The sequence below is a fragment of the Spermophilus citellus genome, assembly GCF_964194105.1.
Source record: "Spermophilus citellus genome assembly, chromosome: X".
In the NCBI taxonomy this organism is placed as follows: domain Eukaryota; kingdom Metazoa; phylum Chordata; class Mammalia; order Rodentia; family Sciuridae; genus Spermophilus; species Spermophilus citellus.
Window position 1 is genome coordinate 126569101 of NC_138190.1, and position 23104 is coordinate 126592204.

Here is a 23104-nt window from a genome sequence, read left to right on the forward strand (position 1 = left end):
TTTTTTTTTAAACATACTTGATATTAGACCTGATTTACCTAACTACACTAACTACCTATCTTTAAATCTGGCTTCATGGGTACAAAGTACCTTTCAAGCTAGTCATTTGAACCTCAATTTTTTCTCTATAAAATGGGGATAGTGATTGCATCTACTTCATGGGGTTGTAAGGTTGGAGAAACTATATGTAAATTGCTTAGCTCATTTAGTATCTTTTAGCTGGTTGTCTGCCCAACTGGGAGCTATTAACAATATTAATTTCTACCTCCTGTTCCACTAAGAGAAAGACTATGGTAAAATGTAAGCGTTGGAGCTCTGACAACAACCTGCGGGTGTTGAATTCAGACTATGGAGGCACACTGTAGGTTACCTATATATTAGGATTTGAGGGATAACAAAAACTTGATTCTCCCACCTATCTTCTTCACTTTTTTGCCCTAACTCCGGAAAATGAATGCTTTGATGGAACTGTATTTGAGCAACTGATTGGGATTGAAGACCCAAGTGGAGCTTTAGACCAGGAATAAAGCCGCATCAAGTACCTTGTTCAACCTTCATTCAGCAAAAATTTAGTACTAAATCAATCAGTGCCTGGAATTATGTAAGAGCTGTAACGGACCAAGCTTGTAAACCCTAGCTTCGCATCAAAGAGGGAAGTTGCGATGAACTAGGGAAAATCTCTCGAGAGGAACGAACGCCACCACGCGTGGAGATCCGCTTTCGCGTTACTGAACAGGCGCCGCGGTTTTCGGCCGCCTCTGCTGAACTCTTCCGGCGCCAGTTCCGCAGACTCGAACGCGCCGCGCGGGGGGTGGGGGGCGCTGTGCTTGCTCTAGAGCGGCGCAGGCGCCAAGTCCTAGATAGGCGCATGCGCGACAGATGCGCATGCGCGACAGAGTGTAGCTTTGCCCGGAAGTTAATCCGCGGGTGTCGAGCGCGAATTTGTGAAGATGAAGTAAGGTTTCAGCTTTCCTCTCAGAAAGAGGGAGTGGGTTGCCGTGGGTGGCCCACCGGGGCTGGGACGGTAGAGTGAGTGGCTGCAGGGCCGAGGGGCAGGAGAGTTTCAGAGGAGACTAGAGTTTCTAGTCGCCTAGTTTTGCTCTCTGTGAATTCGGGCCGGACCAAACTTACTTTCCTTTTCCGCCCTCCGTGTAGTCCTTTAACTAAAGTGAAGCTGATCAACGAGCTGAACGAGCGAGAGGTCCAGCTTGGGGTGGCGGAAAAGGTGTCCTGGCACTCCGAGTACAAAGACAGCGCCTGGATCTTTCTGGGTGAGCTTCACATTTTTCTGGAAGTCTCTCCTGGCCGGCTTCTGATCTTTTCACAGTCCCGCCCAATGTTTCTCTTCACACTCATCACCCACTCTTAGTTAAAAAAAAAAAAAAAAAAAAAAAAAAACCCCATATATATATATATATATTTTTTTTTTAGTTGTAGTTGGACACAATACCTTTTTTATTTATTTATTTTTATGTGCTGCTGAGGATCGAACCCAGGGCCTCGCATGTGCTAGGCGAGCACTTTACCACTGAGCCCCAGCCCCTCATCACCCACTCTTATGTTCTGCCTATCTGTGAATCTGTTTTCCGTCTTCTCTCGCTCATTTTAGTGTGCTTTCCCTGCCAGTCAGTGTTCCTGTGAGTTACCATTTGCCCTTCACAGTGCTAAGTCCTGCCACTTGGTTTCTCAGAAACAGTTATGTTCCTCACACCCACCCACTAGACAGCTGAGGAAACTGATGTACAGAAAAGTTAACGGAAAAGGAATTGGGCAATACAAATGAGAAGGCAGCCATGGTAGAGAATCTGGGTGGTACACCCAGGCTATTTTGTTCAACTTCCGAGTGCTGGAAAGTGCACAGAAGGTGTAGCCTTTAATCAGTAATTCTGCAGTTTTACTCTTCAGAGAGGTTATTGCACCAGACATTGTGCTAAGCACTTTATATGCATTGTTTTATTTAATTCTTGTAACAGTGATCTCATGAGGCAAGTATACTTCTCATTTTACAGATGAGTAAAACATTTGGAGGGGAAATGATTTCCTATGAAATGCTTAACAGTTATTTTTATGATCCTTATTATATGTATAGGTGGGTTGATAATGACACATTTAAGCTGATATTTGTGGAAGCAGAGTTTTGTGATGGAGATATCAGCTTTGTAGGACTTTGGATGTGAGGAGGAAAGAATGATCAGATTAGTTTGGTCTGCAGTGACCTGAGCCTTTCCACTCAATCACTTTTTTTTTCTGTACACTTGCCACCTTGTATATATTTGTGTCATTCCATCAGACTGTTTTGCTGTGAGGGGAAGGTGTATAGCTTATGTTTTGTACCTCTGGTGCCTGGCCTAGTGCATAATACACAGTAAATACTTGGTTAGTGTTTGTTGAACTGTAATGTATTTTTCTTTTCTAGGAGGGCTTCCTTATGAACTGACTGAAGGAGACGTCATCTGTGTGTTCTCACAGTAAGTCCTCTTTCATTTCCTGCCTCCTGTGTTGACAGTAGTTTGATTCTGCAGTGCAATTTGTGGCATTAGAAAGCGACATTTTAATTCTAGGCTCAATGACATCCCTGCATGGGGAAGACTGCAGCTTCTGCTCTACTCTTGATCTGTCCCAGGATACGGTTTTAAGTATATTCTCATGTGGAAGATTTCACAAGTTGGATAATTTGGGAGACTGTCTTAGGGATTCTGGTCTGTTTCTGTTACTTTTTCACTGACCCTTGTCAGCCAGGTTTTACCCAAATATAGTGTGGAACTTCTGGGAAGATACTGTGTTGGCTACCTCCTTTGGATTCTGAAAACTAGTATCCCATGATCACAGGGCCCTCTGGGCCCTTACCTGTGTGGTATTGAAGGATTAGGGCAAAGCACAGAGGAAATGGGAGACAGAACCCAGAAAGTTTGTGTGGTAGTTTGCTTTCTTCATTTCTAGATGAATGTGAAATTAGTGAACAGAGCCATTCTTTTTTTACCCAGGGGCTGAAAGTCACAGGCTGATGAGGAACAAACTAAGAGATCTGTTCTTGGTAGGAGAGGATGTTGGCAGCTCATAATGATAGTGCCACCTGGTAGAGAGGCTGGGCAATTGACACACAGCCAAGAGTTAAACAGAGGCTGGGCAGTCCACAGGGTTAGAGGGCTTTTGCAACTCTTAAGAGCAGAGGGTCACTGCCTTTTTAAAAAAGATTTTTAAACCAGCATTTATTTTTAAATTAGCATTCAGTAATTGTACATATTTGTGGAGTTATAGTGCAATAGTTGATACATGCCTTTGGGTTTTGTAGCTTTCAGAGGCAGAGAACTGTTTTCAGAGAAGTTGGATATCTAGTAAAGGTAGAAAGGATGGGGCAAGCAAACACAGGCAGCAGCATATCCTGGCAGAAGGCTTGCCATAGCAGGATAGTTGGATTATCTGTAGGGCCCTGGTTGAGTGGTTGGGCAGTTTATGGGGAAACAGGCCAGGGAAAAGGAATTGGGCAATACAAATGAGAAGGCAGCCATGGTAGAGAGTCTGGGTGGTACACCCAGGCTATTTCATTCAACTTCTGAGTGCTGGAAAGTTCACAGCAGGTGTAGCCTTTAATTTCCACACTTTTGTGATACTCTACTGGATCCAGCCTCCCATCTTGGAGCTGGTTCAGTGTTGGTTGCATTGAGTAGTGATGGGCTATTGTGTGTGTGTATGTGTGTGTGTGGTGTATTATAATTCTGTATTCTGGCCACACAAAATAAAGATTGCCTTTGCCACTGGTAACAAGGACTTGCAAGTGAAAGGCTCCAGGTTTCATTCCCAGCACCACAAATAAATCAAAACAAAAAAGAGCATTATGGGAAAAAAAGTATGAAGAAGTATGTACAATGCTCTTTTTTTATTATTTGTTCTTTTTAGATATACATAACAGTAAGGTATATTTTGGCATATTATACATGCATGGAGTATAGCTTATTCCAATTAGGATCCTATTCTTGTGGTTGCACATGATGTGGAGTTACCCTGGTTGTGTATTCATATACAAGGATAGGAAATTATGTTTGAATAATTCCTCTCCCCTCTCTTCCTTTCATTCCCCTTTGTCTAATCCAGTGGACTTCTATTCTTCCCCTTCCCACCATCCCTTGTTATGAGTTAGCATCCACATATCAGAGAGAACATTCAATCTTTGTTTTTTTGGAGACTGGCTTATTTCAACAGAATGCACTTTAAAAGGAAAAACTTAAAATTTGGACTGTTTCTTTATCATCTTGTTTTAATTAATGTTGGACATTATTTCCAATTGTTTGCTATTATAAATTTATATTGCAATATATAATGTAGTATATAAATCTTTGTATGCATCCCTGATGGTTTCCTTAGTGAAGGAGGGGTGTGAATCAATATGTTAGTATTTTTAAGATGCTTTATAAACATTGCCAAATTGTTCTGAAAAGGTTGTACCAATTTCCACTCTGATACCAATTGTCACTAGACAGCCCATTTTTCTGAATCCTAAGCAATGACGGTTATGCAAAAAAAAAAAAATTGCCAAATGGTTTCTCATTATCATTTTACTTTGCCTTTATTTCATCATCAATGAGGTTAAACATATTTTCAGCCCATTATTATTTCTTTCTTTCTTTTATTTTTATTTTTTGGTAAAAGAAATTGAATGCAGGGGTGTTTAACCACTGAGCCACATCCCCAGTCCTTTTTTAAAAGTTTGCAGATAGGGCCTTGCTAAGTTGCTGAGGCTGGCTTTGAACTTGTGATCCTCCTGCTTCAGCCTCCTGAGCTGCTGGGATTACAGGTTGTACCACCTTGCCCGGCAGCCCATTATTATTTCTTTGTAAATTGTTTACTCATATCATTTATTGGGTCTTTTTTCTTGTGTTTCTCCTTCTCTTGTTGATTTTATGAGAGTCTTTATGCATTAAGGATATTAACCTTTTGTTATAATACTTGTCATGGATCACTGTGGATTTAATTTTAAAAATATTTGATGTTGTGTTACTATCATTATTCTTTCCTGATGCACAAATTGTCCCAATTTGAGTCAGTAGGATTCCTTTCAAGCCAGCTCTTATCTTTCTTTTTTTAATTTTGAAATAATTTTAGGCTTAAAATAAAAAATTATAAAATAGAGTACAGAATACTTATATTCCCTTCACCCAGATTCCCAAGGTCTTAGCACTTTATCCACATTAGCTTTATCATTATTTTTTCTCATGTGTAGATATTATAATTTTTTTTCTGAAGCATTGAAGTCAGTTGCAGGTACGATGCATCTGTCCCTAAATTCCTCAATGTCCTTCCCCTAAACAAGGACATTCTTTTGTGTAAACTTAGTATAGTCATGAAATTCAGGAAATCAGTACTAATATAATATCATCACCTAATCTATAGACTTTATTCAGCTTCACTAGTTGTTCTGATAATGTCTTTCCTTTTTTTTTTTTTGTACTGGAGATTGAACGCAGGGCCTCACACATGTTCGGCAAGCACTCTACCACTGAGTTCTGCCCTGTTCTGATAATTTCATTTTAGAGAAAAGAAAAATTGCTTTCTGGTCCTTTACTTGTGATATACATTATAAATATTTTCACCTAGTTTGTCGTTTGTCTTTTGACTTTACTTAATGGGTATTTATTTGCTGGGCAAAGTTATTTTATACATTCATTCATTAATATGTTTAAATTAGCATATGGTAAAATTGATTTTTGAGAAATATGTAGCTGTATGAGTTTTAATACATGTATAGATTTGTATAATCATCTCCACAATTAGAACAGTTTCATCACTCCCAAAACTCCATTGTGCTTACCCGTTAGTATTTTATTTTTCTGTGGTCAAATTCTTCAGTCTGGTTTTTATTGCTTCTGGATTTTGAGTCATAATTAGAAAGTATTTCTCTCCACTCACCCATCTGTGTTATTACTGTCATGTTATTTTATGGTTTCAGTTTTTTACATTTATATCTCTAATCCACTTAGAGTTTATTTTGTTGTACAATGTGAAGTTTGGATCCAGTGGATTTGTGTATGTGTGTGTGTGGTGTGTGTGTATGTGTATGTCTCTCTGGGGATGGAACCAGAACCTCATGCATCCTAGGCAAGCACTCTATTACCAAGCTGTAGTCTAGATCTGGATCTAGTTTTATACTTTTTCAAATGGATATCCAGTTGTACTTACCTCATTACTAATATATCCATGTTTTCCCCAGAAAATTGGATGCCACCATTATAGACAATTTTTTTCATATATACTTGGTGTGGCTCTACATTCTGTTCTGTTGGTTTGTCTGCCTTTCCATTGGTCAGAGCCACACTAGTTATTCACAAGTTTTTCAGTATGCTTTGTAGAGTTACTCATGCTCATGACTCATTCTTTTTTTTTTTTTTTTTAGGTTTTCCTAGCCATTCTTACATGTTCATTTTTTCCCCAGAAGAACTTTAGAATAGACTTATCCAGACCCCCCCACCAGGGTGGCAAACTTTTTTTTTTATGTTATTACACTTAATTTATATATTAAGTTGGGGGAAGATTTTGATTATCAACTCATCCTGTCCAAGAACAAGGGATGTCCTTATATTTGTTCAAAATATGTTTGTGTTTTTCGGGAGTTTTAAAAACTTTTTTATATATGTTTTGTACGTTGCTTGTTGTTAAGTGTATTTCTAAGTATTTTTTTGTTTCTATTATAAATGGTATTTCCCTGCCATTATATCTTCTGATTATTGTTTTATGTAAGAGAATGATTGACTTTCAGCTGTATCGTCTTACTTTACTGAATTGTTATACTGTTTTTCTCATTGTTTATTTTTTGAAATTATTTTAGTTGTAATTGAACACATTACCTTTATTTTTTATTTATTTATTTTTATGTGGTGTTGAGGATTGAACCCAGTGCCTCGCATGTGTTGGTGAGCACTCTACCGCTGAGTCATAACCTTAGCCCCTCGTTGTTCATTATTGATTGTTTGATTTCCTATATATTCTATCATATGTAATCTGCAAACAGAGATAGTTTTGTTTTTCCAGTTCTTGTATTGGTTTTATCTATTTGCATTGACCTGTACTGCTAGATATTTACTGCTAGATAGCTCTCAGCTTTAACTGAATCACCTCTGGTGTTTTCCTTAAAAAAGGTACTAGATTTTTGGACTGAGATGTATAGATATGTTCATGTAATGCTTCCATCAATTCCTATTATATTTTTATGATTTTACTTTTAATTTTTTTCCTGAACACATTATTATTTCATTTCCAGTAAAGAAAAATTTATACACAGCAGAATGCCCAAATCTCAAGCATGCAATTTGATGAGTGTGTGATGCACACACACACACACACACACACACACACACTCACATACATACATACACACAAGCACATATCTATTCCCTCAGCTATTTCTGTGATTTTATTTTTTAATTTATAAAAGTTTAACTTATCTGGAATTTTAAGGTTACAAATTTTCCCAAGTATGGCCTTAGTCACATCCCATAAATTTTAGTACATATTTTTCTATTTTTGTTCTTTTCTAAATAGTCTATCACTGATCACTTTTCTTTATTTTATCTTTGTTTTATCCAGTTGTTAGCTGGGAGAGTATGTTTCAAGTTCTAGTTAGTAGACTGTTTTTTTAAAATATTATTTCCAGATTTATAACATTATCTTTGGAGAATATAGTCTATTCTGGTTTTTGGAGTTTATTGAGATTTACTTTGGGACCTGATCTACAGCTAATTTTATTATATATTTCATGAATACTATAAAAGAAATTGTAATCTCTTTATAGGATTCAAATATATCTGTGTATACTACTCTGGAAGTATTTGTTAGATTTATTGTCATGTTTTATTTGCATTTGTATCATATAAATTCATGTTAATTTCTTTGGTCTTATTTATTTCTGTCACTTGTTATAAACTTGAAAAAAGTTTTTAAATCTCCCCTAACTTTCTTTGTATTTCTAACTTTTTTTTTTGGTCCTGGGGATCGAACCCAAGGCTCTGTGCATTTGAGGCTCTAACCATTTTTAATTAAAATTTTAATTTCTTAATTGTGGCATAATTTCATTAGCTATACCTATATATTAGGACCTTTTAAAATATAAAATAACCCTCTTAAGTCCCGCTTAATTTTGGCCTTGAATTTCATGTCTTCACTATTTTTTTTAATATTTATTTTTTAGTTATAGTTGAAAACAATACCTTTATTTATTTATTTATTTATTTACTTTTATGTAGTGCTGAGGATCGAACTCAGGGCCTCACACATGCTAGCGAGTGCTGTACTGCTGAGCCACACTCCATGTCTTTACTCTTAATATTTCCACCCATGTTTTCAATTGGATAATCCTTCTGTATCCTTGTTTAACATTTTATTTTCAACCTTTTTAAGTCATCTTTTTCTAAATACATCTCCGATACTGTCCATATTATTTGACTATTGTTTTGTGATTCAATCAAAGGTTTGCATTTTACATCAATAGTGTCTTATTCTTTTGTAAAATAAACAGATATGGGGAGATTGTTAACATTAATCTTGTGCGAGACAAGAAGACTGGGAAATCCAAAGGGTTTTGTTTCCTCTGCTATGAAGACCAAAGGAGCACAGTTCTGGCTGTTGACAATTTTAATGGGATCAAGGTAAGCATTTTATTTATTTATTTATTGTTTTTGTAGTTGGACACAATACCTTCATTTATTTATTTATTTTTATGTAGTGCTGAGGATTGAACCCAGTGCCTTGCATGTATTAGGCAAGTTCTCTATTGCTTAGCCACAACCCCAGCCCCTAAATGTGCTTATTAAGCAAGATTTGGCTGAACTTTTCCTGGGTGTAGAGGTTGGATTTCATTCTCCATCTGATCCCCACAGGTTCAGGGATGTACTGATTGGTTGGGTGTGTTAGGAGGACTGTAGAGCTACCAGCTAGGAAGGGATTCTGGGAAATATTCTGTTGGCTCATGGTTCTGCCAGGACTTGTTCTTTTTTTCCATTAACAAGCCAAACCATGGGTGTTACACACCCCCACACTCAGGCTTCTATTTTTCACCTTTCCCTTCTTGTCCTCCACCTTCATCTCTAGTGTACTAGAGAATGAAGAGACAAGGTAATGCTGCTCTTCCATATTGTCCTGTGCTGAGGAACTTGGAGCTCTATCAGGGCTTCATGGCCTAGGATATAGGTGTGCATATCTGTCATGTGACACTACTGACCTAGCATATTGGGTCCTGGGGGGGAAAATCTCCTTTTAATCTCATAACAAATTGTACAAAAGTCAGTCAGTATGAAATTTTAAGAGAGCCAGAAATCATAGGGAGTCACTGTGTCAGGAAAGTTTTCAAAAATGTTTCAAAATGGGAATCTGATAGATAATAGAAGCTTCTCAGGCTTAAAAGATATGAAAATCTCTCTTGTGTTGGAACAGTAAGAGCCAAACTTCAAATTTCAGTTGTCTTTGCCTGTGGAAAAAGTATGTATCTGCTTGAAAATAGGATTTTACATGAAGGATTAATTTTGTCATTCTTTGCCTGGAGAGTCGTGGTTCTTGGCCCAATTGTGAGCTGTGTTCCAGTATGGTATGGGTAGAACAAGGCGTGAGGGCTTAAGAAAAAGAAAGTAATCTTTTTTTGGTCAATTTCCCATCCCACCCCCAACAGTTGATCTCACTTTGCCTTCTACCTACTGTGTTAAGAAAGCAGCTATAGCATTAAGCTAGATTTCAGGAATTCCATCTAGCTGCAATGCTTGTCTAGTTTATGTTTCACTGTAGACTGTTATAAGTTGTGGGTAATTCATTGTGTTTCTAAATTCTCATAGTCTTCCCAAACACTTGTGCTTTGGGGCAGTACTTCCCAGATTTTTTTCACTTCATACACATACAGCATGAAGATATTTGCATGGCACCCTGTGGTAAGCCAGTGAGGCTGCTGGTACAACTGCCCCCGCCCCTGCTGCAACACACCCTACCTAGCTTCTGAGATCATTGAGTGTATTAATATCTAATACATGTGCTGTGACATACCATTTGAGCAGTTCTGCTTTAGTGGTTTCCCCAGAAACGAAAGTAGCAAAAAGATAATGATATAATTCAAACCATTGTTCTTCATAGCTTGGGCTCAATAGATTGTTTGATATGAAGGCTGTCTTTGCTGAAGCATTGCCTTTCTTGCTTAGATAAAAGGAAGAACTATTCGTGTGGATCATGTGTCTAACTATCGGGCTCCTAAGGACTCAGAAGAAGCAGATGATGTGACCAAAGAACTCCAGGAGAAGGGCTGTGGGGCTAACACCCCCTCATCGAGTTCATCTGAGAGTTTAGAAGATGACAAACCCACAAAAAAGCACAAAAAAGGTGAAGCATTGAGACCCAAAAGACGATTCTAGGTAGTCTTAGTGTCTGGTCTCCCTAGCATTCATGGATAGTCAATAATCAACTCTTAAGTGTGAAGAGGAAGATGTGGGGTTTCTTATTTTTATTGGGAAAGGGGCGGTATCAGTGGAAGAATAGTGGTATGGAAAGAATTCTGTCCCCCCCAAATTGATATGTTGAGTTCTTAACCACCAGTACCTCAAAATGTGACTGTATTTGGAGACATGGTCTTGAAAGAGAATTCAGAGTGAGGATTGCCTTGTATAGGAAGTTGACCTGTCAGTGGCCACATATGTCCAAAATTACTTCTTAACGGCACTGAAAGCATAGCCTGTGACTGCTTCATCCTGCTGTCATGAATGTTTTCCTGATGCACATTTTCTATCTGTTGGTATGTGAAGATTTTAACTATAACAACTTGGTTTGATGTGATGTACTCAGAATAAATGCACTTTTTAAGGGGAGTTTATGTTTTTCTCTTTTCTTACTGATTGCCTTCCTTTTTCCTCCAGAGAAAAGGGAAAAAAAGAAAAGAAAGAAAGACAAAGAGAAGACTGACAGGGAGGTAAAAGCAGAGCAGCCATCTTCTTCATCTCTCGGAAGCAAGACAATAAAAGAAAAGGATGACCCTGCCCCTAAGAAACACAGCAGTAAGAACTCAGAGAAGGTTCAGAAGTCTGAATCAAGAGAGGGACAGAAGCACTACCCACGCTCCCCTGATGTCAAGACTTCCTGCCATGTTAGAGCAGAGGGCCCAGAGAGGGAGCTCAAGAAGGAGAAACCCAAGTATGAGCACAAGCCCTCAAGCAAGAAGGAGGCAAGAGAAGACAAGAATAGGAATAGGGATAGAGGGCGAAGCTCAGACACACATTCTAGCCATCACAGTGGGCATTCTGAAGGGTGGAGTCACAGAAGTAGAAGTAGGAGCCATGGGTGTTCTGAAAGGTGGCATCATAGAAGTAGAAGTAGGAGCCATGGGCATTCTGAAAGGTGGCATCACAGGAGTAGAAGTAGGAGCCGTGGGCGTTCTGAAAGGTGGAGTCACAGGAGTAGAAGTAGGAGCCACGTGTATCCTGAAAGGTGGAGTCACAGGAGTAGAAGTAGGAGCCGAGTGTATCCTGAAAGGTGGAGTCACAGGAGTAGAAGTAGGAGCCATGGGCATTCTGGAAGGCGGAGTCAAAAGAGTAGAAGTAGGAGCCATGGGCATTCTGGAAGGCGGAGTCACAGAAGTAGAAGTAGTAGTCAAGATAAATCCCGTCGACATAAAAAGGCCCAGCACTCCCGGGAGCGGGAGACTTCCAATCCCAGTGAGCATAGGCGATACTGAAGCCTGTTCTAACTGCCTGGTTAATTGAAAAATGAATTGTTTTTAAAAAAACGTAATCAGATTCAGTTCTGCTGTTAATATTTCCATATATAAAATCTCTGTGACTGAGTTCTTTTAATCCCTTCATAGTAGATTTGTTAAGAAAGTTGTAATTTCAACAGCCAGTTATCCCAAATTTTTTGGTACTGTCCATTGTCCCTGGGAATATACTTGGTACTTCATCAGAGTATGTGCCCTGAATTTTAGTTCATAAATATTAACCTATAGACCCCAATTTGAGGTGAAATTGCCAGAAAGGGAGAATACCAGATAATTCTATAAAAGTATTGTTTGCGGTAGGTATTTAGAGCCCAGAAATATAGGACCACCTCAGTAGCACATGGAATTATATAAAACGATGTATAACTATTTAGCTATTGTGAATTGACTGCTATAAACATTGATGTGGCTGTGTCACTCTAATATGTTGATTTTAAGTCCTGTGGGTATAAACCTAGGGTTGGGATAGCTGGGTCAAATGGTGGTTCCATTCCACATTTTCTGAGGTATCTCCATACTGCTTTCCAGTGTGGTTGGTGCCAATTTGCAGGCCTACATCCTCACCAACATTTATTGTTGTGGCTTTATAGGGATTGGTAGGATTCCTAAAATTAGCCAGTTCCTTCCCCAGCTTTTCCTTGAAAACCAGTTTTTAAATACCTTTTTTTAATTTTTATTTTTGTGGTCAATATATCTCTGCATCTTTTTCCTTACCATTTATTTATTTATTTATTTGTATTAAGATGAAATTCACATAACATGAAAAATGAACTATTTTAAACAATTCAGTGGCATTTGGCACATTCACAGTGTTGTACAATCGCCAGCTCTGTCTAGTTCCAAAACATTTTTAGTACCCCCAAATGAAACCTTTTACCCATTAAGCAATAACTCTTCATTCCCTCCCTTTCCCAGTCCTTGGCAGCCATAAGTCTGCTTTCTGTTTCTATGAATTTACCTCTCTGGCTATTTGAAGTGAAACCATGTAACAGTGGTGTTTTGTGTCTGTCTTCTTTCACGTAGTATAATGTTTTCAAGGTTTGGCCATATCATAGCATGTGTCAGTACTTCATATTTTTTTTTTTTCGAGATGGGATCTTCCTGTGTTGTCTAGGCTGATCTCTTAATTCATGGGCTTAAGTGATTCTCTCACCTCAGCCTCCCAGGTTCCTGGGATTGCAGGTGTGTACCACCATGCCTGGCTCACACTTCATTCCTTTTTATGGCTGCATAATATCCCATTGTATAGATATATCACATTTTGTTTATGGATGGATTTTTGAGTTGTTTGTACCTTTTGGCTAGTCAGTTTCCTTTTTGTGTTCCAGTTATATAAGGCTTCCTTCTGGGCCTACTTCAGTTTTCAAGTAGCAGTTCTTGCTGCAATGGGAACACTTGTCAGTCCTGGTGGTCTTAGCAGTTCCTTCTCATTGTTAGTCTTAGTTTTCTTATCAGTCCTTATCAGTTCCTTGGGAGGAACAGGTTCACAGGATCTTTAATGCTTGTGCTCCATTGTTAAAATTGAATTTCTCTTTTTTGAAATCCTGAGCTCATTTTCAACTTCTTTCTTTTCTTTTTTAAAAAATTCTTGTTTTTAGATATATACATGACAGCAGAGTGTATTTTGACATAGTGTACATACATGGAGTACAACCCATTCTAATTAGGATCCCATTCTTATGATTGTACATAATGTGGAGTTAGAGTGGTCATGTATTCATTTATGAGCAAAGGAAAGTTATGTCTGATTCATTCTGTCTTTCCTATTCCCTTACCCCTTCCCTTTCCTTCATTCCCCTTTATCTAATGCAATGAACTTCTGTTCTTCTGCTCCCTACCCTCCCTTGGGTTAATATCTACATTTCGGAGAGAACATTCGGACTCTGGTTTTCTGGGATTGGCTTATTTCACTTAGCATGATATGCTCCAGTTCCATCCATTTACTGCCAAATGCCATAATTTCATTCTTCTTTAAGGCTGAGTAATATTCCATTGTGTATATATGCCACATTTTCTTTATTCATCTATTGAGGGGCATCTAGGTTGGTTACGTAGTTTAGCTATTGTAAATGGAGCTGCTATAAACATTGATGTGGCTGCATCACTATAGTATACTCATACTAAGTCCTTTGTGTATAAACCGAGGAGTGGGATAGCTGGATCCAATGGTGGTTCCATCCCAAGTTTTCTGAGGAATCTCCATACTGCTTTCCAGAGTGCTTGCACCAATTTTTAGTCCCATCAGCAATGTACGAGTGTGCCTTTCCCCCATATCCTCATCAACATTAATTGTTACTTGTATTTTTCATAATTGCTGTTCTGACTGGGGTGAGATGGAATCTCACTGTAGTTTTGATTTGCATTTCTGTAATTGCTAGAGATGTTGAACATTTTTTCATAGGAAACAATTAAGAATGTGAACAGAGAGCCTACAGAATGGGAAAAAAAATCTTTGATACCTGTACGTCAGATGGAGCATTAATCTCCATGGTATGCAAAGAACTCAAACAACATAACACCAAAAAAAAATAATAACTCAGTTAATAAATGGGCAAAGAACTGAATAGGCACTTAACAGAAGAAGAAACACAAGTGGTTGAAATTGAATTTCTGACCCTGCAAAAGGGAGGATCAGAGCTTTAATATGTACTTAGATTATCCTGTGTGTTAGTTTGGGTAGGTCCTTGATTATCTGTGCAGGAGATTGTGGTGGGATTGAAATTCCCATAAAGAAGAATAGAGAGGGAGCTGGAGGAGTGTGGGAAAGTTGTCAGACTATGGTGTTAGGTGTGATGTCTGAAGAAGAGAGTGGAAGAAGGATGTTTAGGAAATTTTTTTTTTTTTTAAAGAGAGTGAGAGAGAGGGGAGAGAGAGAGAGAGAATTTTTTTTTTTTATTTTTTAGTTCTTGGCGGACACAACATCTTTGTTGGTATGTGGTGCTGAGGATCGAACCCGGGCCGCACGCATGCCAGGCGAGCGCGCTACCGCTTGAGCCACATCCCCAGCCCTAGGAAAACTCTTGTAATGTAGGTATAAGAAAGTTCCAGCAAGACCAATGGTGGGTTGTTGAGCTAAAGTCACCTTTTAGAAAAGTCCTGCAGGATCAGACCTGATAAATAGTAGTCCTTGCTATTTGCCTCTGTCTCTGCCATTGTGTCTATTTTGTTCATGTGCCCATAGTGCCTGGTCTGTGTTAGCCAGTGACAAAGGCCTATGCAGTTGACTGAATCATTTTGTCTTGTTGTTTTAAAACGTGACAGAATTGAATCATACAGTTGTGAGGGCTTGATTAGGTAAGCCTGAAATTCATAAGGTCAGAGTTGACATTGTAGTCCTTAGGCAGAATTTTACCAGGGGAACAGTTTTTACTGTTAAGGCTTTCAGCTGATTAGATGAGACCCACTCAACTCATCAGGGGTAATCTTAAAATCAGTTGATGGTAGATGTTAACCACATCTATAAAATATCTTCCCAGCAACACCTATATTTAGTGTTTTGAACAACTGGGAGCTATAGCCAGCCTAAGACAATTATACAAACTAATCATCATAATTTACCATCTTGTCCAAGCGTGGCGTTCAGTTTTAGACATTTCTACTTGGCTTTCCTCATTGGGACAGCTGTTCCTTGACAGGCAATGGAACCCTTCTGGGGCTTATTCCAACTACCAGAACGATTCCAGTTATATACTTGGGTCTAGGAAATGACCACTGAGTAAATCAGTAGGCTCACTATGAGCCCTATTTGAGTCACTCAGAACTTAGTTGTTACTTGGCCTCAATAAATCCTCAGTTTAACGGGCACTGTGATGATGCTTCCAGTCTCTAGGTATCAGTCAACTTAGGTTCTCAGTGCACTGTACATCAAAATGTTGGAATATTCTTTCCCCAGTGTACATACATTCAAGTAAGTGGCTATAGGTTCCTTTAGGGAAGTTTAGGGAAGTCATCGCATGCCATTGTCCTCCCCAGGAACCCAGATACCTCTTTCCAGATCTGAAATGGGCTGAAGAAGTCTGGGAGTTGATTAAGAAATTATAAATTTTTATTAGAGGAAAAGTACTCAGGCTCCTGTTCTTCCACTCTTTTTCAGCCTCTAGATACTGAGTAACACCTTTGTTTGGCTGTTGGTATTGCTCTTGGGGATACCATGTTCCTTTAGCCATTTCCAGACTGCCTGAAAATAAAGCCCTCCTGGCTACCCATCAGACCTTGTAGTAACAGTATTTGTGGCCTCCCTGAGTCTGGTGCTTAAGTGCATCTACCTACTCTCTGTTTCTCTGGAGCCCCTTTATTCCCTTGGATGTTAGAGTCCACCTCTGAGGGTTTCCCTCTGTCCTCTTTGACTTGCAGCAGAGGCTACCCTGACCTTAGGCATGCTAGTGGCCCTGTCACCAGTACATTCCTGATGGCCCTTGTTTTCTCTGACCCCTCTGTGGAGCACTGTCATATGATGGGGTTTTTGATCACATAGTCCCTCCACTCCAGTATACCCTTTTCTTTTGACTTATTCTTTCTGTGCTGTTTTCCAAGGCAGCTAAGGCCACTATTTTTTTCAGCATTGGCCATTACTTTTACCAGCCTTCCAGGAGCCACCTAGAGGCTGCTTGCCCACTGTGGTCTTTGCCAGGGGGTTAAATCGTGAATCCTGAGAAAGTGCTTCCAAGTCTGAAATCTTGCTTTTCTGGCCTTCTTGATATAGCATCCTTGAAATCCAAACCTAGTGCTTTCTTGTTGGTGTGTGTCTGCTGATTCTAGTAGCTCGCTGGTATGTATGCTCTAACTTAATAAGCCCAGTATTTCGCAGCCAGGCTATGTTGGGATTAAACCCTACTCATCCCCTTAATAATCAGGAGAGGCTGCATTCAGCTCCTCTGAGGGGTACATTAGTTCTAGGCTTTGGGAATTAGTTTGTAGCCTCTTCTGGTGCAGGGGAAGTGCTATATAATATGATATAGCACTAGAGAAGAACATAGTGGTTGCAGGATCAGTACCCTCAGGGATGTCTGGTTGAGTGTTCCCATCCCATATTTCAAGGTGCTAGCACACCTGAAAGGCCACTCCCCTAGGCCATCTCCATAGAAATTGTTAGCAGTGGACTGCCACCCTATGTCATAGGTTATTCGTGCCCAATATCCCACTCACAACAGTGTCCAGAACCCCATCTTACCATGGCCTGTTTTCCTATTTCACTGGCACCAGTTGTGCTAGTTTGGCCTCTCTCAGAAGCAGATGTGAAGATGGGATTAGACATAAGAGATTAAGGAAAACCGAAGGAAATGGGGAGGAAGCTGGGAAGAGCCTGGATGCAGGTCTAACCCTTGTGGATGAGATTGAAGTTAGGAGGGGTGATAGAAAGAGCCTTGAACTGTGTGGTTCTAAGACCTTTTCAGGCAAAGAAATGTGTCTGTTGGGAGAGGCTGTGTACCTAGACCCTGAGCACACCTTCATGTTATTATTGGCTGGCTTAGACTGCAAACTTATCTATCTCCTAATACTGAGTTATTGCTGCAGTCACATAGGCAACTAAGTATGACAAGGTGATCACAGTGTGAGTACTATTTAAACTTGCTTTCCAGGGGAGGGATACTGGTTTGTTTGCTCATTACACAAAAAGTCCCAAGTCCTTGACCCCAGATTCCTCAGCTGTAATCCAACCCCCCACATATGTTGCATTCATCTGAGCCTATTGCATTGCCCTGGTACTTGGGAGCAGGGGAGTTGGAGAAGCTATGTGGATGTTCATAGTGTTCACTGTGTTTTAATAAACTCTTGTTCTAAACCACGAAGTCTCATTGTCTCCTTTCTGCTTCTGGGAGGTAAATGATAGGTTTACTCCTTACCATCTTATACGAGGTTGGCCCCTGGCTCAAAGTTTTCTGTTAGGGCAGTCTCAGGGTCTTAAAGAAATCATTTGTTTTAGTGATTCTGCCCTACTGGGGCATGCCCATGGGAAGTCTAGGCTTGGTGAAGATGTGGTGATTGATGGTAGATTTTAGCCATTTGGGTTTCAGCTGCAGCTCAGCCACTGTGGCCAGCTGTCAGTTATGCTCCCAGCATTCAGATTCTAGAGGCACAGATTTAGCCTTCACTAGGCTGAGCCTGAAACAATCCATTAGCCATTATTTTTATTTATTATTTTGGTACCAGAGGTTGAATCCTGGGTTGCTCAACCACTAAGCCACATCCCCACATTTTTTATATTTTCTTTTGAGACAGGGTCTCACTAAGTTGCTTAGAACCTTGCTAAATATCTGAGGCTGGCCCTGAACTTGTGATCCTCCTGCCTCAGCCTCCCAAGCTGCTGGGATTACAGGCATGAACCACCATGCCCACTAGCCATTTGTTTTAGTTAACCTTTGGGAACAGTGATTGTTCTCATTCCTTTCACAGGTTCCCTTTACAGAGGACAGTGGAAGTTCATTGGTGGACAATTTTCCAATGACCTCAATGCTTAACAGCCACATTAAATGAAATGCTCACAAAAATGCTTTTAGTTCTTGGCATATTTATTTTATGATGTGGCCTAATTAATGCCTGAGTCTGTCTGTCTCTGTTCTGTTTCCTGTTAGTTCATGCACCTAGTAAGTACCTGTCTTGGCAGTTGATGGACTCATTGACTCTTAAATTGGAAATAATCTTTATCTGGAACAGGCCATCCTTTCTGTAAACATGTTTTGAAGCTCTTTGAAAGGAATGACATGGTCGTCATCTAAATCATATTCTACTGAAGTGTAAAGTGTTTTGCACTGGACTGTTGTGACCAAATGTTTCCTGGTGTCTTTTATTTGATCTGAAAATGTAAACTTTGAAGATGTAATTTTAGGTGTGATTATTTGCACTATGAAGGATTTAACCTAGAGTTCTTCCTTTACTAAATAAGTGGCTCCTGATTTCTGCAAGTGTTACTGGAAAGTGCATCATAAAATAGATAAGAGCAGGTTATATATTTTTTTCAGTAGAAAATAATCGGCAATTACATTTGTGATAAGAATTTGGCATTTAATAAATTAAGTATGACCCATAGAATGTCATCCAAGATGCATTGGTCCCTCAATGCATTGGCCCCCTTTCATCTTAAATCCCTGAGGTCTTTGAATTTTTAATAGTATACAACATGATTGTTAAATGACAAATGCATGACAATACTTTGTGATTGTTATTGGAGTGCATATCTTTGTTTTTTTTTCACTTGTATGGACATTTCTGTGTTGTCACTATCCATATCATTTTCAGTGGCTATATAGCATTTCTTACTAATACAGCATACCAGTCTCCCACTTGGATTATTTTAATTTTCCATTTTAATAATAGTACTACTTTGGAAATTTTTGCAGTCCTTTTAAAATTTTTCCTCCTTTTAGAATTTTCCGAGGACCATATTCTCCAAAATGGAGTTACCAGCTCCAAAAGTACAGATAGAACCGTAGCTTGCTTTATTGTCAGTTTGCTTTTCAGAAATGCTAAATTGGTAGAACTATCAGCACTATAGAATTCAAATGCAATTTTTCCCTACATTCTGGACAACCTTGAATTTTATCATTCCTTTTTATCTTCTCTGAAAGTTATCTTGATACCTTCAGGTTATTCTAATTTGCATTTGCTTTCATTGCAGGTGAGGCCCAGTTTGCGTTGTTAGGTGTAGGCTTTAGCTCTTTAAATGGTTCCATCTCCAAGGACTGTAGATACTAGCTCATACATTTTGATGCTTTTTTAGTTATAAAAACCTTTATCATTTTTCACGATGATAATGTGTATTCATTTAGGAATATGGACAATTCAAATAAACAGGAAAAATTCATAATCCTACCACTGAGATGATACTTTTTGCCTGTCATCCTTCACCAGTTTTTGTGTTCATATACGTAATATACAAATGCACTCTTCAAAAATATAACCTTTTTCATTTTATATATTATCAGAAACCTCTTCTTTTTAAACAAATGAGTAAAACTCTTCTATTAAAAGGTAGAGACTTGTAGATTGGTTCAAAATACAATAGATATAGACAACAGGAGAGACATCTAAGACCACTTCTAACAGCAACAGGTTAAAAGTAGAAAGATGGACAAAGATATCAGGAAAATGCTAATAAAAAATGTTATGTAGCAATCAGGTAATATAGAAATCAAGGTTAACTATATTAAATAGGGGTAAAGATGGTTTTCATTAACTTCACCAGTGCATCATTATAAGTTTGTTTCTTATTCTCCTTATCTATTTCATCCACTTCCCTAAACATATCTTCATTGCCTAAGTGCCTGTTGTGTATCACTTCTCTAAATTCCTGGAGAGCTTGAATCAACCATTCATGAAAAGTTTCTTCTGCTTTTTCCTCCCAATCTGACTTTTCCTCAGGTTTTGGCTTTACCTCAAACTTTGGTTCATTTTCATTTTTTGGTTTTCAGGGTTTCATCTTATGCCTTCATCCTTCCTTTTTTTTCCTGCTTATTCTTTGAATGCAATTACTTTTGTCTACTTTTCCAACCTTGGTGGTGCTCAGAACAGACCTGCAAAATTTCAGTAAGTTGACGACTCCTCCTGCTGGCCTCCAGCACAGCGACCTGCACTGCTGTAGGAAACTGATACCCAGATGGGAACAAGGATCAGACTAGCAGGACTTTGGCACACCTAGCTCATAGATTTTAATATATTTTAACCAGCAGACTTTGAACAGATATGCTAGGCACCTTTCCTCCTATTCTGGTGCTTACTTTTGGATATTGGTTAATTAGCCCAACAGCATTCTGTAAAGGAGGGCTGGCTGACTTTGCTTATTCAAAGGTGGGATTGTGAGCATAGAAACAAGCTCCAAGCAGTGTTACCAGAAAATGATGGCTGTCAAAGAACACATTGATGTTCTTTGTCTTTCCTTCCATTTTCCCCTCCCTCCCTGTTTTCTGCTTTTCTGAAGGGAAGATACTTGAACTTCTTTTTAAAGACAGATGTTAATGTACTTTTTTATTTCTCAGACTATCTTCATTAGTAGCAGAACTCATTTCTTAAGAGAAGTAGGTAGCATTTGGGTGATGGGAAGGAGAGGAAAGGCTTTTCACTGTATCTTTTGTATTTTGGATTTCTGTACGAATTTTTGTTACTAATAAAAATGAATTAAAAACATTTGTAAGATCAGTGTTTATTATATCGTAGACCTTTAAGAACTGACGTCAAAACTTATGCTGCTGCATTTGATGAATTTTATTTAGTATGTGAGGGCAGGCAGGAATGAGTGAGCAGATGAAGATAGCCAAGTTTGAGTATATATATGTGGGCATCAGAATTGCCTGGCATTCTAGATACTAAAATTCAGTTCACTTAACATTCATGGAATGCAGGTACACATGAAGGAAATTTACTTGCCAAAAAGTATTTCTGGGAACTTCCTCTAACCTACCTTTGGATAAAGCCAAGATAGAGAATAACTAGATGAGTGACCATTTTCCTGTTTACTGAGTGGCTCGAGGGAGGCCAGTATGGTTGTTTCAGTACCAAGGTGATGTTTCTGTCTAGAGAAGCTGTTTCTAGTCCAGAACTGTGTTTGAGGCCCCCTGGTGAACACAGGTTCTGATCTGCTCTTTGATTCCTTCCTTCAAGATCAAGGTGCCAGCAGGGTTGGTGTTTGGTCAGGCCTAGATGGGGCCTATGCTTTCTCCATTAAATTGAGTTTTGGCGAATATGGATGAACAGGTATGGCTGAAAAGCATGAACTTGCTTCTAGCCACATTGGTGGTGCATGTGTCTTAAAGAGGTCAAGAGGATGACTGAAGGTTTCAGAGATCCTCTGAGGAGTCACATCGCTGCACTGCCTTAGATGTTTGGGGAAAGACTTTGGAAATGAATTTTCAAGGAACTCCTCAGCATCACCTGAATTGGCTTGTGTCCATGAGGCCACATACTGACTAGAACTGCACTATCCAATGAGAGAGCCAACAGCCACATATGGTTACTTAAATTGAGATAAAATGAAAAAATTCCAGTTCCTTAATCACACTAGTGATTCAATGGCCACATATGTGTCTGGTGACTGCTATACTAGACTCTGTATATGTAAACCAGTCCCCTCATCAGCAAACATTCTCTTGGACAGCACTCAGTTGTAACCTTCAGGCATGGCAGAATTGGAAGTAGATGTGTGGTTCATAGTGCAAGCCTCTTTGACACTTTCCATGCCCACTTAAACCCATTCATCATTTGAGATTTGGCTGAATTCTAGTCCTAGGAAACTTTTTATCACTCCAGCTCACAGCAATGACTCCCTCCTTGGGATCCCTTAGATCCCTGAAGTACTTCATAGCACACTATGTTATTGGTATCACACCTTTACTTATCAGTCTTATTTTCCCAATAAGGCTTCAGGGCCCTCAAGAGCAGAGCTTAAAACCCATACTGCCTAGGAGATGCATTTGTGTGTGAGGCCCAGCTCTTCTTTCCATGCCAGAATGCTCAACAAAAGCATTGATCAAACTTTCCTTATGTTCAGCATCCATGAGAATCTGCATGTAGGATAGACACTGTGTCGTGCTCAAAAACCCATTTATTTTGAGAAGAAGGTTAGTATGCTTATTTATGTCAGTTATAGCAGCTTCAGCTTCTGTCTTCATGAGGAGGTGAGGGTGGGGGTGGGGAAGACTTAGAAATATTGGCCTTAGACCTTGAAAACGCCTTTGCCATAGCTGATGACACCTTCTTCATCATTTCAGAGCCCTGTTTGGAAGTACTAGGCTTAGGGTCTGTAAACAACCAAGAGAGATACAGATATTGATTAGTCTTTCTAGTTGAGGTGGTCATGATAGGGGATTGATAATTAGGACTCAGTAGCATTTACAGAAAATAACCTTATGCTTTCACAGAGTCTTTATTTGCTGTATTAGATACCCCTGTGAGGAAAGCAGGAGAGGTTGGTGAGTTCAGAACCTTCATCTAAGGTCAGATTGGCAGAAAGTAGCCAAGTTGGTACCATGGCAAGCTCTGCACTCCTTGCACCCTGATGTTTCTTTAGCCAACTCTGCAGAACCTGTCTTCCTCATCATAGCTGATAACACTAAAAAAGCCTACTGAGCCAATTCCAAGAATGATGTAGACATTAAAAAGGAAAAAGTCAAAATCTATAGGGACCAAAGACAGAGGCTTGAATGGGGACCTAAATAGTTTAAAAAAGTTAGACAAAGATTTTAGTTGCAAGACTAAGGCATGTACTGCAAGAACATATTCTGAAAATCTCACTGGAGTGGAAAAAAGAAGCACTATTTTTGAAATATAGGGAATCTTGTTAAAAATGCATTTGCCTGGACATTATTTCCCAGAGATACTGAGTGGGTAAGCCTGGGGAGGGACCAGGATGTTGCTGTTAATGACCATCTTGGATGGCACTTG

General features: G+C 39.2%; 1 protein-coding gene across 1 annotated transcript; it reads left to right on the top strand.

The window, feature by feature from the left end:
- The first annotated feature begins 844 nt into the window (after nucleotides 1-844).
- Nucleotides 845-15247, top strand: RBMX2 (RNA binding motif protein X-linked 2). The gene is made up of 7 exons (XM_081276992.1): nucleotides 845-955; nucleotides 1156-1271; nucleotides 2417-2468; nucleotides 8507-8636; nucleotides 10170-10347; nucleotides 10878-14552; nucleotides 14738-15247. Exons 1-6 carry the CDS (start codon nucleotides 951-953, stop codon nucleotides 11690-11692), a joined length of 1296 nt encoding a protein of 431 aa, XP_081133118.1. The 5' UTR covers nucleotides 845-950; the 3' UTR covers nucleotides 11693-14552; nucleotides 14738-15247.
- Nucleotides 15248-23104: the final 7857 nt, after the last annotated feature.

Bases quoted from the DNA above. Each gene is read 5' to 3' on its own strand.
- RBMX2 (XM_081276992.1), top strand. The intron at 1,272-2,416 runs GTGAGCTTCACA...TTTCTTTTCTAG, and splicing joins CAGCGCCTGGATCTTTCTGG to GAGGGCTTCCTTATGAACTG. The intron at 2,469-8,506 runs GTAAGTCCTCTT...TAAAATAAACAG, and splicing joins GTCATCTGTGTGTTCTCACA to ATATGGGGAGATTGTTAACA.